Below are 18,541 nucleotides of genomic sequence, written 5' to 3' on the forward strand. Positions count from 1 at the left end.
GGAAAATGAATCTCCCGGCTCAGAGAAGCCCCTGGCTTCTGACTGTTTCTTGTGTGTGCCTTGGCCTGGTTGGAAGGACGTGGGGTTCAAGTGAAAAACGAGGTAGATCCAGCAAGCCTGACATCTCCTCCCTGTTTTACAAGCTGGCAGCAGCCATCCAGGTTTCAGACTGTGGTCTTCCCTAGCTGCATCTAGAGATGTCAGTTATTGAACCCCAGATCCTTTGTGTGCAGAGCAGGTTTCTACTGTGGAGCTGTGTCACCTCTGCTTAAAATAGAGATTCTGGTCCTCATCGTTCAGAATAAAGGGATGGAGGAAGCTACCTTAAAAGTGAGCTGGTCCATCTTGCTCAGTACAGTGGTGCCTCGCAAGACGAAAAGAATCCGTTCCACGATTCTCTTCGTCTAGCGGTTTTTTCATCTTGCGAAGCAAGCCCATTGACAGCTTAGCGGATTAGCGCTATTAGCGGTCTAGCGGCTTTTAGCGATCAGCTGTTAAGCGGCTTATCAGCAGAACAGCTGATAAGCGGCTTAGCGGCTTAGGAAAGGGGGGGAGAGTGAAAAAACCCCCGCGGGAACTCGTAAGATTTTTTCGTCTTGCGAAGCAACCCCATAGAGAAATTCGTTTAGCGAAGCACCTCCAAAACGGAAAACCCTTTCGTCTAGCGGGTTTTCCGTCTTGCGAGGCATTCGTCTTGCGGGGCACCACTGTATTGTGTGCACTCACTGCAGCAGTGGCCCTCCAGAGTTTCGCATTCGGGGCACTTTCCCTGCTCTACCTGGTGATGCCAGCAGGGTTGAACTTTAGGACTGAGGCATGGTCCTTTGCTCAGGCTCTCATGCCAAAAGACACCTGGGTGTGATTATTCCCCTTCTACACACCTGGAGCTCACATACTGCCCATGGATTCCAAGAAGGGCACCCCAGACAGTGAAGATGGGCCCTGTTCTATGGGTCCGGCTGCCTTCTGACCCTCTCATCTTCCGTCTACCTGGGATAGGATGGAGGCCCTGTGGGATGTACGTTTCAGGAGTGGCGACCGAGTGTGTGAGACAGGAAAGTGGCAGCCACGCACATGGCTGAGCTTGTGTGCTGGGAGTGTGCATGTGCCTGCAAGGGTGAAAAGATACGGTGAACTGGGGGGGGTGTCTTTAATTCTTGGGCTGGGTCCCTGTGCGAGGCTTTGAGGGGTTCATCTCTGCAGGGGTGGGGCTGTTACTCACACAGCGGACCTGCCCTGACTCTGCCACCCTGCCTGCCCCATTGCAGGTAAAGGCCCCGAGACCCTTTTTGCCGGTCACAAACTCAACGACAATGAGTGGCACACGGTCCGCGTGGTCCGGCGCGGAAAGAACCTGCAGCTCTCTGTGGACAACGTCACTGTGGAAGGTAAGCCGAGGAAGGCCGCCGGCCCGAGCTAAGGGGCTTCAGCACTCGGGGAGAAAGAAGGTAGTCCTTGGGACCGCAAAGAGCCAACATCCTGGCATCATTGCAGGCGGGTGTGTTCTCCCACATGCTCCAAGCGGTTTTTCCAGAATTGTTGCTGTCGGTTCTCCATTTCTGCCACCAGGTGGCACTGAGTGACTTAGCTGGCTAGGAGGGACCATGCCTAAGTTTGACCACTGGGGGCACATTGGGCAGGTGATCCAGATTAGGAGCTGCCAATGTTGACAAAGAGAGAGGGACTGCTAGCAGTATCTGAGTGAGCAGGTCTGGACTGGGAGTGTATGGAGGGGCTGTGGGGAATCCATAGCAGGGAGCAGGAACCTTGCCAGCCTGCAAAGGGGCAGGATTCCAGGCCTGGCTAAGTATCTCCTTGTGGGGGGCAGAGAGCCACTGAGTGTATGGTGGGGAGCAAATGCTGTCCATTTGCTTCCCTTCTTTCCTTGGTCCAGTTCCCACCACTTGCCAGTAGGAAAGGAGAGGCTCTTCCTTGCTTCAAGAGAAACAGTGAGCAGGAAGGAGCTCTGCCCAGCCTGATCACGGGGGTTCTGTCCCGTTTTGGCCTGAGATCTTGTGGCAACCGTGTGTCCTGTCCCCCCCCCCCCCCGCCGCCTATTGCCCAGCACCCCCTCCTGGCTCCATTTTAACAGTGTGCTCCTCTTCCTACTATGCTTGGCCCAAGCAGGGCAAATGGCCGGCGCCCACACCCGCCTGGAGTTCCACAACATCGAGACGGGCATCATGACCGAGCGGCGCTTCATCTCGGTGGTGCCCTCCAACTTCATCGGCCACCTCAGCAGCTTGGTCTTCAACGGAATGCCCTACATGGACCTCTGCAAGAACGGGGACATCAGCTACTGTGAGCTGAACGCCCGCTTCGGCCTGCGCAGCATCATCGCCGACCCCGTCACGTTCAAGAGCAAAGCCAGCTACCTGGCGCTGGCCATGCTACAGGCCTATGCCTCGATGCACCTCTTCTTCCAGTTCAAGACCACGGCCACCGACGGGCTCATCCTCTTCAACAGCGGCAACGGGAACGACTTCATCGTGGTGGAGCTTGTCAAGGGGTGAGGGGTCCACAAGGGGGCGCTGGGGGCCCCCGTCCACATCCTGTCAGACCTAGCCAGAATGACCTCCCGTACACACACCTGTAAGCCCCGCCTCCTGGCCCAGGAGCCCCACCCACACCCCTGCGACATGAGCAAGATCTATGTACACCTTCCCCACAAATCCCACCTGTCAGCCAGAGTGCTGCCCCCTCTCGCCTGCTGCCTCAGGCAGCACAGCCAGGATGCCTGCATAAAGGCCCTGTCTGGTGCCACAGGATCTATTTCCCCGCCTCACCCACTTCGCTGATTGATGACTTACGTTTCCAGCCCACTTTTCCTCCGAGCAGCTCCAGGTTGTGTACAGGGTTCTCCCTCTTCCCACTTTATCCCCACAACAACCTGCGAGGTGGCTAGGCTGAAAGAGGCAGTGACTGACCGAGCGGAGAATTTGAACCCTAGTCCTGGTCCGACACTCTCTACCCTCACGGATAGAGACACGGGTCACGCTGTGGGTTAAACCACAGAGCCTAGGGCTTGCCAATCAGAAGGTTGGCAGTTCAAATCCCCGCGACGGGGTGAGCTCCCATTGCTCGGTCCCTGCTCCTGCCAATCTAGCAGTTTGAAAGTAGATAAATAGGTACCGCTCCAGCGGGAAGGTAAGCGGTGTTTCCGTGCACTGCTCTGGTTCACCAGAAGCGGCTTAGTCATGCTGGCCACATGACCTGGAAGCTGTACACCGGCTCCCTCAGCCAATAAAGCGAGATGAGCGCTGCAACCCCCAAGTCGGCCACGACTGGACCTAATGGTCAGGGGTCCCTTTACCTTTACCTGGTCTGACACTTTCTACCATCACAGCACGCTAGTTGCTTTCATTTTCTCCAGGCCCTGACTGGACCATCATATTTGGGGTCTCCTGGGACTGGCAAAGTTGAATATTTGGGGGGAGGGACAGATGCTTTGTATACAGAAGGTCCCGGATTCAGTCCCTGCTGCCTGCAGTTAGAAGGACCAGGTAGGAGGTGAGACTCTGGAGAGCCCCTCCCAGCCAGCATGGAGAAAAGAGGCTTTATTAGTTTGCAGTCTACCTACAACCATGTCTGCTGCTCATTTGCCAGAGGGGGGCGGCAGGGGGTGGAAGGGTGAGCTGTGCCACTTAAGCTGGGAACAGCGTAATGTGCGCGTGCACACACACCCTGGAAATCTTGAAAAACCAACACCCTCCTTGCTGTGTGCCGGGGAGAGGCTCCTTTATTCAATCCCAGGCATTTAGGAAATGCAGGAGCCATTGGTGGACGACCCCCATGTGCTTGGTGGTCTGGGCTTGACTCTGGGCTTGTCAGGTGTAGCTGGTGCTGGGAAGGCTCTCCTGCCTGCAGGGGGGGGGGTGAGGTCAGGCTGGACAACCCTTTTGATCCCCTGCCTTCCCACCTGCAGGTACATCCACTATGTCTTTGACCTGGGCAACGGGCCCTCGCTCATGAAGGGGAACTCGGACAAGCCGGTGAATGACAACCAGTGGCACAACGTCATCGTGTCCCGCGACACAAACAATGTGCACACGCTCAAGATCGACTCTCGCACCGTCACACAGCACTCCAACGGTGCCCGCAACCTGGACCTCAAGGGTGAGCTTACCAGGCCCGCCTGGCTCGCAATACCCTCTCTTGGCACTAGAGGGCAGCCTCCTTGCAGTTTGTGGGAATGCGCTGGTGGGTTTGGAGTGGAGGTCCTGTCAAAATGGACACACGCTTTGCAGCTCCTCTATGTGACACTAGGGGGCACTGTGCTGCCAAGTTGGGTGGGGGGGTTTGTTCTGCCTACATTTATAGCACCCTGTTATTGTTGTTTTAGGCAGGTGCCCTGTTTTGTTGGTCTGATTTTATGTTGGTGGGTGGCTGCTCATGAATGAAACAAAACAGCAGCAGTGATGCCCCAAGCCAAGAGCATCTACCCCCCAGGACAGTCCAGCAAGCACACACTTCCCCTTCCTTGGCCTGTGCAGATTTGCTGCTGTCTCTCATCTTTCTTTAGACTTGGTGGGCTTGTTTTGCATTGTGGCAGTGACAGCTTTTTATGCTCAAGAGCTGATTTGATAGTTCTTAAGTTGACAAGATCTGACCAGCTTCCCTTTTCTCCAACCACAACCATGGTCATACCTCACCACCACCAAAACACACACAGCCACACAGGCCTTTGGGCATTTGCTGTGGGGCGGGGGGGGGGTGAACCAGGAGGTGCAGCCTGGGGTCTCAGGGCCCCTCATGTGTTTGTTCCACCTTGCAGGGGAGCTGTACATTGGAGGCCTGAGCAAAAACATGTTCAACAACCTGCCCAAGCTAGTGGCCTCGCGGGACGGCTTCCAGGGCTGCCTGGCCTCCGTGGACCTCAATGGCCGACTCCCGGACCTCATCGCCGACGCCCTGCACCGGATTGGGCACGTTGAGAGGGGCTGTGATGGTAAGGGGGGGTGCAGGGTGGGCCAGCTCTGATTTGGAGCAGGAAACGGGTTAAGCACACATTCCCCTCCTCTGCTGCTTCTCTCTTCCAAATCCCTTCCCCTCAAACCTGACCCAGCTTTTCTTTCTTAAAAAAATGTGCCCATTTCCTGTAAGTCAAGAGGCTGTTTCCTTTGGAATTTGCATTCTTCCATTAACTTTGTCACCCAGACAGTGGCTCTGCCAAGCAATGGCTCTCCCTTCTTGTCCTCCCAAATTTTCAAGGCTTGAGTAGCAATTTTTCTGACTTTAGATGTAATTGCAGCACTGGCCAGCCCCGTGCAGACTGGCGACAAGGCCACGAGGCAGGGGATAGCGTCTGGGAGGCAGCGAAGCCTTATTTGCATTCCTAGTGGGCTGCCCTTGTGAGGCCTTGCTCTGTGGTCCCTTGCCTCCGCTCCGACCCACCCCCAAGGGTTTTGCATTAAAAACACACACAACACCCTCATTTCATTTTTGCAGTAAAGCAAGAATGCACAAATGCAGTATTTCCTCCTTTCTAGATATGTTTAGCTGGAACATCCTTGTGTTGCTAAGAGTTTTGAAGAGAATCACATTCATTGAACTGGCCTTTGGTGCACCAGAGCTGAGAGGTGGCTGCTGACGTTCCCCAGAGTCCTCCTGGATCAGATGAAAGGAGCCCATGCAGTCCTACTTTACGTTTCTCACAGTGGCAAGCCAGAGGGAAGTCCACAAGCAGGACATGAGCAGGACAGCAGCAGAGCTCTCCCTACTCAGGATATGAGCTAGTGCACTAGGGCAGAGAGCTGGTCCACCAGAACTCCTCTTGTGTTCTTAGAAGCTAAAACATAGCAATCATGGCTAGTAGCCACGGATAGCCTCATCCTCCATGAAATTGTCTTATTCTCTTTTAGTGTTTGTCTTGCAGTAGGGAGTTCCATAGTTTAGCTCTGAGCTGCATTGAGGAAGGACTTTCTTCTGTCTGTCCTGACACTTCCAACATTCAGCTTCATTGCACGTCGCCAAGTTCTAGTGCAGGCATAGGCAAACTCGGCCCTCCAGATGTTTTGAGGCTACAGTTCCCATCATCCCTGACCACTGGTCCTGTTAGCTAGGGATGATGGGAGTTGTAGTCACAACACATCTGGAGGGCTGAGTTTGCCTATGCCTGTTCCTAGTGTTAGGCAAGAGGGAGAGAAACTTTTCTCTAGCCACTTTCCCCATGCCGTACTTAATAATAAACTCCCTCCCATGTTCACAACCCCTCATTCACCTCTCTCTCCTATACAGTGTAACCTTTCCTCATTTGTCTTCAGGCCCCTCCAGATGTCCTTTCCCCTTGTGCTTTCAGGGTGATTTGTGTTCATGATTGTCCTGGGGCAGTTTGTTGTGATACCTGCCTGCAATTGGGGGGGGGTGCAGGCAGAGAGGCTGCTTTGCTTCTGACGAGTGCATGTCCCAGAAAGTCCTGTGGAAATCCCGTAACTTCTTACACCACCCAGGCTCTGGTTTGTTTTTGGTCCTGCTTTCGTTGCGCTGCGGTCCTGCCATACGGCAATAATGCCGAAGCAGAACATGGAGGAAGGGATGTGGACAGGAGCCCTGCCTTGGCAGCTGCACCAGTGGACTCCTGTTCGCTATTGCAGGCTGCTGCTGTGGCCAGGATGCTGAGTGGAGCACCTGGATGTGCACCTATTACACCTGTGCTGATGGAGCCGATCAGCTACCAGACCAGCATTTAAGGCCTTGTTGTTAACAGCTGAAGCCCTGAGCAACTAGAGACTAGATTACCTGAAAGGCTGCCTGTCCCTGGACCAGACCTGTTAGATCACTTAGATTGTCTGGAAAAGTCTGGAGAACATCACAGGGTAGTGACCTTTCCCGCCATTGCCCTTGCATGTGGCATGATGCCATGATGCTCTCTGCCCTGCGTGAAGCAGCCCCCCTCCCACTGGCTTCGGGAGACTTATAAAGACAGAACTTTGCCTCCTGGCTTTTCCTGACCCACAAGGCTGGAACCCTCTTGCATTGGTTTGAATCCCATGGAGTTCTGCTTTATTGCCTTTTGTAAGCTCTCACGTGTTTCTATTCTGCTGCTTTTCTTGGTTTTTAATGCTATTGGTTTTCTTTTTGTTTTAACAAAATAAAATTATTTGCCATATAGATATTTTAAAACCACTAAGCTGTTCATAAATGCCTCTAAGTTAATGAATAGGCAAGCACTTCAGAACAACTCATAAAGTGGAAAAGTGTGTGGAAGGCACAGTATAAATCCACATCTAATGCACCCTACAAAAACCCCCCACCCAGTCTGAAGGAACCCCCAGTCAGCCATGGGGCTGCAGAATTGTGCCTCAGCTGCTGCCTGAGCCATCTTCAAGGGCAGCCCCACACAGAGAGGAGGCCAGCAGCCCATGGAACAACTGTGAGCCAATCAAGGAAGAGGTGCAGCTGATTAGACGAGCTGTGATGGTGGCGATGATGCTTTCCGGGGCCTGCCACGTGGTAGCCAGAGGCAGACAAGACAAGGGAGGACTAGGGAACCCCTGAAAGCCCTGAAGTCTCCCCCTCTTGCTTTCTCTCTCTTTGGCCCCTCCCGCTAGGTCCCAGCACCACCTGCACCGAGGACTCCTGCGCCAACCAGGGCGTCTGCCTTCAGCAATGGGACGGCTACACCTGCGATTGCACCATGACCTCATATGGTGGCCCCGTGTGCAATGACCGTGAGTAGGAGGGGGGGATTGGAGTGGCAGGGAGGGAGGGAGGGAGGGGAGGGGCAAAAGGGGAACACACCCTGGTCACTGAGCAAGGCAATGAACTAGTAGCACCGCTTGGACTGGGGCTGGCGTTTTGCAGACTGGAGCCCTCCTCCTCCCTTTGGGGAGTGGGCCCAGTGCTGCCCGCCTTCCCTCCCTCTGGCAGCCTGCTTCCTCAAGACCTTTTGCTGTGTAGGATAGGGAACAGAGGGCAGTCAAGTCCCCAGGGGAGCAATGGGGTGTGTGTTTGTGTATCTACTGGCGGTCTTGTCACCCGGGGGCACCCAGGAAGCTTCTCAAGGTCCACGGTATCCATGGCTAGATGAGACCGAACAAAACGAAGGAATAAAAGCAAGCATGCGGTTGGCGAAACCTCATGAGGTTCACTATTAGGAGCGACACTGTCAGGTTATTATTAAAAGGCTGTTGCATTGTGTGTTCCACAAATGCGTATCAGTGGAAAACGAGTCATCTCTTTGTCTCCAGAGTTAAAGTTCACACTTTATAGATAATCTGAAGGGGGGGGGCAGGAAGGAGAAAGTCTCATGGCACACAGTAGAGAACAACCCTCCCTGCACATGTGAACCCTCATAAACACCCCTGCAGAAAAGTGGGAAGGAGTTGGAACAACCTTCACTGCCCCACAGCAGAGGGAGACTGTACCTCTTCCCGCAGCAGAGGGCAGCACTAGGGCACCTGTGGGGCAGGGGAGCTGTCAGAAGGGCAAATGGGGGAATTGGGGGGTCCAGGGTCTTCCTTGCTGCAAGAACCTTCCAAGCGGCAAAGGGGACTATGAGGGAAAGGGGGATTCAGCATTGAGAACTGTGTGAAGATGGCAATGCCTACACCCCACTCGATGAAGCCCCCTCTGCCCCACTGAACAGATGGCAGCCAGAAGGTGAACTCTGCACCACTACGACTGAATTGCACAAGCCACATACACACACCCTGGCACTTTTCATTCCTGAGCTTCTCAAACAATTGCGGCTGGTCTTGTATTGGGTTGGGTGGAATGTCTCGTCCGCCTGAGAATTTGCACCAATATCTGTAGGTGAGATTGATCTCTTTTGCTGTTGCCTGTCGCAGGTTTGCCTTTGGCTTATGAGGGTGGAGTCTGCAACCAGATGCTCCAGAAAGGCAGTGTCTCAGAGTGGGATAAGTAGGGGAAATGGGAGGGTGAGTGGGTGGGTGTGCCAAGTTATCATATCTGCCAGGAGCAAGGAACATATGGCACAAAAGTTCGTGGAGGACTAAGGTTTGAGCTTGGAATCCAAAGGTGGGAAGAAAAGGGGTCTGGGTGGGCAGGGCAAAGTAAGTGCCCTCCCAGGTTGAGGGAGGACAAGTCCCCTGGTGGGGGCATGGCGTCTCTTCTCCCCCTCCCCCCTTCTCAGAGTAGCCCCTCTGCAAACCCTGCTGCCACTTAGCAGTCACCATGCACTATAATTAATCTCACTTTGTTACATTATCTCTGTCTGTGATGCACGGCAGATTTTCATCTTTGAAAAATTTGCTCTAAAAAACAAGGTGCTGGTAGTCTAGGGCAGATCATCCTACCCCCCACCCCAGCCGCCCCCACCCTGTTCTGTGAAAGGCAGAGCAGCCGAAAGGGCTGAGATGACAGGAGAATGAGAGGTTTCAATCTGGGGCAGGGGAGTATCTGTACTCAAGAGAGCTGCTGAGCAGTGGGAGGGGGTTTGTCTCTCTGCCTGGGGGGGTGAGGTACCTGGTGGGTACCTGGCAAGGAGGCCTTGAGGAGTATCTGCCCTGTTGGCTGGATGGGCTGGGGTCCATTCTAGTTCTACGCTGGGGGTTTTCCTCCTTGTGGTTGTGCTTGCAGCGGAAGGTACTTAACTTGGCTGGTATCTCTGCAGCAGTGCAGGTCTTAAGGGAGACTCTCTGAGGAGTGGCTGGGAAGGAAGGGCAAGGGAACAGCTCCCTCTCCACCACTGAGAGAACCATATTTCTTCTGCAGAGTTTTCATCTTGACAGTTCCCTTGCTCAGTTTTTAACAAACAATTGCCTCCGTGCCATGCCATGGAAGTGAAAGATGGGGAAGGAGAGTTGTGTGTGGGTTTATGGGAACCTCTCCTGGCCCTTCTGAGAGCTTCCCAGGGGAAGAGGCCAGGGGCTGCTGCCTCAAGAACTCTTGGTGAATTCAACAGAGCCAGAGCACATCAGGCCAAGGCTTAATCTGGAACCTGTTTTCTGTGCCAAGTGCATCTCTCCAGGAAACAGAATGCCTTGTATGTGCAGAGTGCCTTTCCTTCGCTGCTGCTGCTGCTGCTGCTGAGCACTGCAGCCTGGTGCCCCAGACATTTTGGTCTATTTCTCTGTGACTGGGGCTGATGGAAGTTGTCATCCAAAACATCTGGAAGGCACCAGGTTGAGGAAGACTGTAGTAAAACAGGAACATCATCTTAAGTCCCATTGCTAAAGTCGCACACAAATCAAAGATTTTTTGAAAGTCTAGAACTAACAAGAGTAGCATTGCAAACAGCATAAAAAATCAGCAGCCAACCTCTTCTCACCTGCCAAGACTAGGCTGAGCACCCCAAGGTCATACCATTGCCCACCCGGAGTCTGGCACCCAGCTCCCCACGCCACCCCCCAGCCTAGCATACACTATTACTGGTGCCAGAGAGGATGTGCTGGTAGATGTGGGGGGGCATCCTGTCGTCCTTGTTAGATGCATTCAAGCCACCTGGCAAACAACCTCACCTTGGCCACCTGCGAAACTTCCCAGGCTAGAGCTGGGCTGCAATTTGTCAGGAGACACATTTTAGTTAAATGCTCTGAGAATTTCCTTTGGCAAGCCTCTGCCTCTCCTCCCTGCCTGAAAGAAAAGGGTCATTTAGTCAAATATTCAGCAGGATATCTGTGCATACAGGCCCAATGGTTGGGATTTTGCATCTCCCACGATGCCCTGTAATGACACTTGGTCCTGGGCATCATGGAGGGTGCAAAATGGCTTCTGAATTTGCAAAACAAAGGTTGTGCTGTTGCTGCTGCTAATTGCCAGCCCCTCCCAAGAAATGATTAGGAGAAATTCACCACCACAATAACTCTGAGAACAAGCTGCAAAATCCCCCTGCCACCGCCTCCAGCATATTTCTCTGCCAGTGGAGAATATATGCATCTTCTGTCCAAGGAGCTCAAGGTGTAATACATTAGAAACTGAGAGCTGGTCATTGGCCAAAGGTCACCCAGTGAACTTCATGGCTGAGTGGGGAGTTGAATCTACCCAGCACCATGCCACACATTTCCCTCCCAGGCCCCAGGTAGGAGGTCTTCCCACCTTGGCATTTGTGACAGAGCCCTCAACTTCTCTACCCACAAAAGCCGCACACACACCACAACATTTGCTTAGCATTCTGTGGGCAGAGAACATGCTCAGTCCTCACTGGAGAGTTTTGGGTTCCCTTGAGACTTGTGATACACAAACGCACACATGTGCATACACAAGGAACAGCACGACAGCCTGAACATTGGAAATGGAAGGAATTTTTTGTTGCTTTTGGTTAGATTCTGTGGATATGAGGTGGGAATAGTTATCTATCTTACCTTATCCACATCTGAAATTTACATCTTGCGCCTTCAGTATAGGTTGTCTTTTCCCAGGGTGGCTAACACAATGGTAAGAAGCAAAAGCACAATATAAAATTATAATAGTTCTTTTAAAAGCATACAAACTAATACAGTACATCAAATCAAAGCAGCAAATTTAAAGATGAAATCGCTAGTTTAAAGAGGTGGTAAGGTCAAACTCATACAGTATTAGCAGTTCTTTAAAAAGACCGGGAAAGTAGAAATGCCTTGGCCTGGTGCCTAAATGTTAAAGTAAGGAGGGTTCCAGGCGGGCCTTCTAAGGGGAAGGCATTCCAAAATGCAAGGAGCCACCACAGGAAAGGCTCCGTCTTCTCTGCTGCACTTCAGAAGGGAGGAACAGGCCAGAGAAAGGACTCAGGTGGTACTGATGTTGCTCAGAGACCAGAGCCCCCCAACCCACTGAGTCTTCTTATCTTGGGGTCAGTCTTTCTCTGTTCATTCCCCCACCTCTGAAGCTCCTACTTGAGCTGCCTGCTCAGTTTTCCAAAATGGTCAGAGGCAGGAAAGGGGTGGGATGAGCTCTGCTCTGTCACTGCTCACGGGCAGAGGCTCTACATTTCTCACACCCAACTTGGCAACCAGACGTTCAACAGGCAGGCACACACACACACACACACACACACACACACACACACAGTTGCGATGTCCCTCCATGCTAGCCAACACTTTACCTTTTGAATGTCTTCCTGCTGAAGCACAGAGCACCTGTCAAGAGAAAGGCGCTACATGCTCCTCTCTGACAGGCTGGGGGTGTTCTGCTCCATGTGCACGTCCCCAGAAGAGGCTGCATTTCAGTTTTAGGGACCCTGCCTGAGCCCCAGAAGAGGTCTCATTGCAAACATGGACTGGGATAAATCAGGAGATAATGGGTGTGGAGGACACTCTCTCCAAATCCCAGGAAGCAAGGTTGGGGTTTTTTCCTTACTATCTCAGGAGTCCCTTGGGTGCGTGTTTCTGTTCCCCCTCCCCACTGAGCCCTCCTTGCCCCCACCCACCACCTCTGCGTCCTGCAGTTGATGAAACCACTTGCATATTGGGGCTGACAGCCCAATCCATTTTAATGAGGCAAGGGGCTGGCTAACGAGGTCCAAGGAGTCTCTAACAAGGCTCTATTAAGCCAGTCCCCTGAAGCGTGCCAGAGAGGAAGGGGACAAGGGTCATTCTCCTCTCCCCACCACCACCACAAACACTGTTGCCCTGTATTTAAAGAAGTTGCTGTGATGGGTTCAGGGCCCTGTGACTGGATAGTGAGTGCCAGAATATTTTTTCCTGGTTACAACACCAGGGGGGGTCATCTGAAGTGCCTCTGAGCACATGCAGGGTGACAATGCTGTACTGATGAGCCAGAGAGCCAGGAAGCTGCCCTGACCCTGCCCATCTCTGGCATGCACACACCCCTCTGGTCAAAGGACTTGTCTCAGTTTCAGAACATCATTCTATCCACGAAAAAGGCACTTGAGGAGCGTGGGGGGGGGAGGCCCAGAGGGCCACATCTGCCCCCCAGAACTGAACCAGGATGCAAATACAGGAATGATTGCTGTATTTGAAACAGAAAGATGAATCCATCTCATCACAATGGGGCAGACAACGGCCAGGTGAGCTGTGTGCCTGCCCCGGCTGTACAGGTGATGCTCACCACTGATAGGCATTCAAGCTCCCACCCCCCATTTCATAAGGTTATTTCTCTTTAAACCAGACTTAGGCCGAGCGAGGACTACCCTTTCTAAAGCAGGGCACCCTGATATCAGAAGAGCCATTTCTTTCCAAACCTGGCACCGGTGTCCAGCAGCGCGCGCGCACACACACACACACACTTCTTTCCTCTTCCTGCTTCTGTTCGTTTGCTAAGCTCCTGGCTGTCGCAACATGAAGGCCAGTCTTATTATAAATCAGAAGGGAGGCCATAAATAGCCAGGGCTGGTAGATTTACACAGCGAGCTGAGAAATACGGCCCAACGCAGCAAGAAACCCTGTTCACAAGTTAAGGGAGACTATTTGCAGACCGCCTGCTTGCAGCAGAAGCCTCTCCTCCTCCTCCTTTCTTGGCTGGCTGTGAATCAGTCATTATCGTCCCAGCGTCCTTCCCTTCTCCAATGGCACCCCAGAGGTGGTTCATGTCTCCAACCTGGGCTTCTCCCACTAGGCTTCAGATTGTGAAAAGCAGGATTTAACTGGAGGCAGTGGTGCCCAGTGTCTGCAACATGTTTTCTGGCCTAGAACAGGACAAGGGTGTTCCTCTGGCCATGTGCAGAATGCATTCTCCCCCCAAAAAAAAAACATGCCAGTGGTTGCAGCCGGCCCTGGTCAGCCTCTCTGAGTCGGGGGGGGGGACACTCTGAGTCCCCCCAATCTAGATACCTCATTTGCTTCAAAGAACATCCCAGTCTCCTCCAGTCCCTGAACTGCTTCCCCAGCCCCTTGTGCCTGGCCATCTGTCAAAGCCCAGCTAAAAAGCTGGATTCTGTCTGAGCAAAGTTGGGCAAGTTTGTTCTAAATAGGAACATGGCTGTCAGTTGGGGGGTAGCTCTTGTTACTTGACCTGAGCGCAGCACCCAGCTTTGGCCAATCCTCAGGGGGCAGCAGTGACTGTGGTTTCCCTACACTCTCTCACACAGGCATGCCCACCCTAATCATCAAATGATTGAACAGGTGATGGCCTTGGGGGAAGGCAGCGCAATTTGCACCACCACCACCCCGTAGGACCCTGGGTTTGGGGGAGGTGGCTTCGACATCTCTATCAATCCCCTATGATCTCAGTGTTGCTCTAAGTTGCTTTTGGTTTTGGAGGGCGCATGTGAAGAGAAAAATTGGCTTGGGGGACCAGACCATCAGCCCCACAAGCTGGGAGTTGGTCACTCTTGTGGTAAATATTAAAGTGCATGGTATTAGTTTTGTTCGATTGCCATGTATTACATCTCTAGTCCACTTTTCCTCCTAGGAGCTCAAGGCAGCATACAGGGCTCTCTTTTTCCCTATTACATATTCACAACAACCCTGTGAGGTAGGGTAGGCAGAAAGACAAGGAGTGGCTTAGTGGGGACTTGAGCCATTTCATCCTCTCCATGGCCCTGTGAGGTAGGTAAGATGCAGAGAGAAAGTGTATGTGAGAATGACTGGCCCAAGACCTCCCAGCACCCTTTGTGGTTGGTGATTTCAGGATGAGCTTCCCCATTTGCCAGGGTGGCCAAGCGCCCTGCTTTACAGAGGGCAGCCCTCTGTTTGAAGGACTGTCCAGTCCATGTCTGGTTGAAAGACAACCCTGAGATGGGAGGGGGGGGGCTTGAAATTGCCTGTGAGCACCAGGGTAGCAGCAGACTGAGCAGACGGGACACCAAGGCCTCTCCTCCTGCACCTCTGTGGTGCAAGCTAAATATTTCTGCTGATGATGCATCTCCCTTCTTTGAGGATGATGTGCAAATGGCTACCTTAGTGCAAATGTGACTTCCTTTCTCACTCTCAGCCCACTCCCAGTCATAGAATGATAGAATTGTAGAGTTGGAAGGGACCCTGAGGATCATCTAGCCCAAATCTCTGCAACACAGGAGTATGCAGCAGTCCCGTGTGGGGATCGAACCTGCAACCTTGGGATTATCAGCATCACGCTCTAACCAACTGAGCTATCCAGTTTGGAGGAGGAGGATTCAACACTTGGCTGAGGCACATGAGAGAATATGTTCTCCAAAGCCCTGATTAAAAAGGTTGATGGGAAGTGGAAGAACGTGTGTGTGCGTGTTTGGTCTTGTGAGGTTGTGTGTCCAGGCCAATTAGGACATGGGGGGTGGCTTCTTCCTCCCATTAGTCAGATTGTTAATGGTCTTCTGATTAGAGAGGCCAGGCAGGGTTCTGGCCCCTCAGTAAAAGGGGGCACCCGAAGAGCACAACTTCAGCATCAGTGATGCGCCTGCCTTGTGCTTCAGAGCCATTAGCTGAGGCCAGAGCAGGAGCAGGTCCCTGCAGGGCGTCCGAGTGGGTAGAGACTCCTGTGAGCAGGGCGGCTGCAGCATGCAGGGGGCGGATCCCATCTCTGGGGTGCATGATGGTCTCCCTCCTTTCCAAAGAGGTCTCTGTGTGTGTGCGTGTGTGTGTGTGTGTGCGCGCGCGTGTGTGTGCACACACTAACCCCCCCCCTTTCTACCTAAACATGCACTGCACATCCCCTCCTCTTTGTTTACCGTCAACCTTTCCAGCCTGCCCTTGGCATTTGAAAATGGGGCTCTTTTCTCTGGCTCCTTTCTCATGAATCTATGGTGCTCTTGTGTGAAAAGCAACGGGTGGCTTTTGCAGAAACCCGTTCCCTTTTGAACAGAAACATTGCACTGGAGACCTCCAGTGTCCTTGTCAGTCTGGAGGAATGACAAGAGTGTGTGTGTGTGTGTGTGTGTGTGTGTGTGTGTGTGTGTGTATCAGCCAGCCTAGGAGGGCTGGGCCAAAGGCAGGACAAAGGCAAGCAACCTCAGGGTTCTTTGGGGTGCTCCCCCCCTTCCAGAACGTGCCTCTCAGGCCCACTAGGCTCACCTTCTTGCCCCGCCCCCGTGCAGCGCTGGGTGTGACTCACTTCAGGGGAAACCTTCTGACACCCCTTCAGCCTGAATAATCAAGGCAGGTTGGAAGGCTCTCTGCATAGCAATCACAGCCCACTTAATGAACCAGGCTTTTCTCTGATTCAGGGAGAGGTGGGTGCCAACGCAACCTGCACGAACAATGTGTTTGTGGTTTGTTTCGAAAGGGAGGAAGCCTCATAGATGAACCCTTTTATCTCATACAGGCACTCGGTACATGCTCAGAGGAACTCTCCTTTGTCAGGTTCCAGGGTTGAGCCTCAGTGTTACCAGATTGCACGACTGAGTTTTAATTTTATGGGGTGGGAATATAATTCAGGGGTGGGGAACCTGCTGGTGTCCAGCAACTACATTGAGGCGCTGAAGCCCTCTCAGTCTGGCTCTCAGGACTCCTCCAAGCCGGACACCCTGCTCTGCCCCATCCTCCAGTGCTTTTGCCTGCCCGACTGGTGTCCTTGAACTGTGATAATGCAGCTTGCTTCCCTGGGTGGAGGAAGGACAAAGAGGGTGTGTGTGTGAAGAAACTTGATTTTTGCGTGGCTGGAATGGACAAAGCAAAGAGTCTCTTGCTCCACCCACTTTTACCTATGGTTCCACTTTACCATGTGCCCCCCAGAAGGTTGCCTGTGAGAGAGTGTGGCCCTTGAAAAAGGTGTGGCTTGCAAGATGGAAAGTTCTCTAGATTTGGGGCACATGGAGCTCGTTCTGCAAAGGGGCCTGGGGTTGGGGGAGTGTGTGTGTGTGTGCGTGTGTGTGCGTGCGTGCGTGCCTCTGCTTATGTGGGTGGGGGGAGGGGGCTGAGACTGTGGGTGGGAATCAGGCAGGACAGAGTAGTTGATTTGCAACCCCTGGTGCTAAAATTAAAGGAGAGATGACATGGCTTTTAAAAGCTGCAAATTAAAGTGTCTTGAGGCTGTTATTAAGGCCTTTGCCTGGCCTGGCAGATTCCAGCAGAAAAGCGGGCAGGGGGTGGGGTCTGAAAGCAAGCAAGGAAGCAGAGAGAATTGGGGGGGGGGGTAAGGGGAAAAACATTTTGCAGGCAATATTAAAATCTGACATAAAATTAAAATTATGTTGGCATAATGAAATTGTGTACGGGAGCTGGGAGATGGAAAACAAAGCGAAATAGTAAAGGTGTCACCCTTAATTACGCTCACCTTCCTTGCATTCCTTGTGTTGCGTCGAGGATGCGGGTACAAGGGGAAGTCCAGCTCTGCCCTCCCCTTAACCATCACTGCACAAGCCAGACAAAGACCACCCAGTCGTCCGCAAGGACACATTCTCAAAATAAGCCGTCTTGAAGGCTGGGTAGCCAGGATGAGGACGTTGCCCCCAGTTTGATCACGTGAGCGGAAACACAAAGATCTTGTGGGTGTGGGTGCCATGGCAAAAGGAAGGGTGACATTCCTTGAACCCTGCACCCAGTGGTGACAGATGCTTATGTGGAAAAGGCAGGGAACCCAAACAGGTGGTGGGGCCAGAGCCAATGAAAGGCGGAGCCAACTCCTTCTAGCTGCCCCACTTTGAACTCTAAAAAGGTGGCATGGAGGAGGAAGGCAGTGCCACCCCCCTGAAGTGGCTCATAGAATTATAGAGTCGGAAGAGACCATGTCGACCTCCTGCAATGCAGGAATATTTTTTTGTCCAATGTGGGGTTCGAACCCACAACCCTGAGATTAAGAGTCTCATGCTCTACCAGGCAGGCTGAGGTTAGTGGGACAGTACCCCATCTGCCCAAATGGATCAACGCCTACTGCAGGCGCCATCTAGTCTTTCTGCTGGGGGCATGTGGTGGGTGGGAGTCTGCAGAGGTCACGGGGCAAACATTTCAACAGTGCATATGAGCCCCTGTGTTTGGTCAAGCCACAGATCCATCTACCCCAGCACTCTCTTACTGACAGCCGGTAGTCAAATGGGACCCATCTTGCTTGTGGTTTACGTTACAAACAAGCCGGCTCAATCCTTGGGCCTGGCTCTCCAGGGTTTCAGATAGGAAACCTCCAGCACTTCTGAGAGATGCTGCTGGGGATTGTGGGTGGAATGAGGGCTTCTGCAAACCAAGCAGCTGCTGTGCCCAATGGACTTTTTTTAACCATTTGAGTTAGTAGTCCAAACTCACTTCAAGTCCCCAAGTCAAGTCACATGCCACATGAAATACTTCATTATTTCTCCCCTAAACTGACCACCAAACCTGCTTAGCCATTTAACCCCCAGTTCTAGTGTTTGGAGAAAAAGAAAATACAGCGGTACCTCAGGTTACATGCCCTTCAGGTTACATACACTTCAGCTTACAGACTCCGCTAACCCAGAAATATTACCTCGGGTTAAGAACTTTGCTACAGGATGAGAACAGAAATTGTTCTCCGGTGGCACGGCAGCAGCAGGAGGCCCCATTAGCTAAAGTGTTGCTTCAGGTTAAGAACAGTTTCAGGTTAAGAGTGGACCTCCGGAATGAATTAAGTCCTTAACCCAAGGTACCACTGTATGCTGTCCATACTCCAGAAAACCTCTTGCGTCATTCCTCTCCCATTCAGTTGTGCTCAGTTACCTTAAGGGTGGTGCTCTTAGGTCATTTTGGACTCTGGACTTACTATCTTATGTGGGAAGGGGTTTTTTTAGGCGATGATGACTTTATTTCTTCACTTATTTCAAAAGGTGCCAAGCCAGCCTTGC

At 52.5% G+C, this 18,541-nt stretch overlaps 1 protein-coding gene and 1 long non-coding RNA gene across 25 annotated transcripts in view; one reads left to right on the top strand and one right to left on the bottom strand.

The window, feature by feature from the left end:
- The window catches only part of NRXN2 (neurexin 2), a 292,189-nt gene that overhangs the window by 134,384 nt on the left and 139,264 nt on the right, over positions 1-18,541 (top strand). For 13 of the 23 annotated variants that reach the window (XM_079956316.1, XM_079956322.1, XM_079956308.1 and 10 more), the window contains 5 exons: positions 1,269-1,388; positions 2,125-2,509; positions 3,926-4,116; positions 4,775-4,948; positions 7,551-7,670. In XM_079956316.1, coding sequence (XP_079812442.1) covers positions 1,269-1,388; positions 2,125-2,509; positions 3,926-4,116; positions 4,775-4,948; positions 7,551-7,670 — 990 coding nt within the window. The remainder of the gene's footprint in view (positions 1-1,268; positions 1,389-2,124; positions 2,510-3,925; positions 4,117-4,774; positions 4,949-7,550; positions 7,671-18,541) is intronic. The other 10 variants (XM_079956317.1, XM_079956318.1, XM_079956323.1 and 7 more) reach the window with 1 other exon arrangement.
- On the bottom strand, positions 9,240-11,328 carry LOC307204627. Of its 2 annotated transcripts, XR_013833765.1 has the most exons (4): positions 11,265-11,328; positions 10,422-10,536; positions 10,018-10,096; positions 9,240-9,977 (listed from the first exon to the last, which is right to left on the bottom strand). It is a non-coding gene; the product is annotated as an uncharacterized lncRNA (long non-coding RNA). The 2 variants fall into 2 exon arrangements; XR_013833766.1 differs by having other exon boundaries at positions 9,240-10,096.

This window comes from Podarcis cretensis (assembly GCF_951804945.1).
Source record: "Podarcis cretensis genome assembly, chromosome: 16".
NCBI lineage: Eukaryota > Metazoa > Chordata > Lepidosauria > Squamata > Lacertidae > Podarcis > Podarcis cretensis.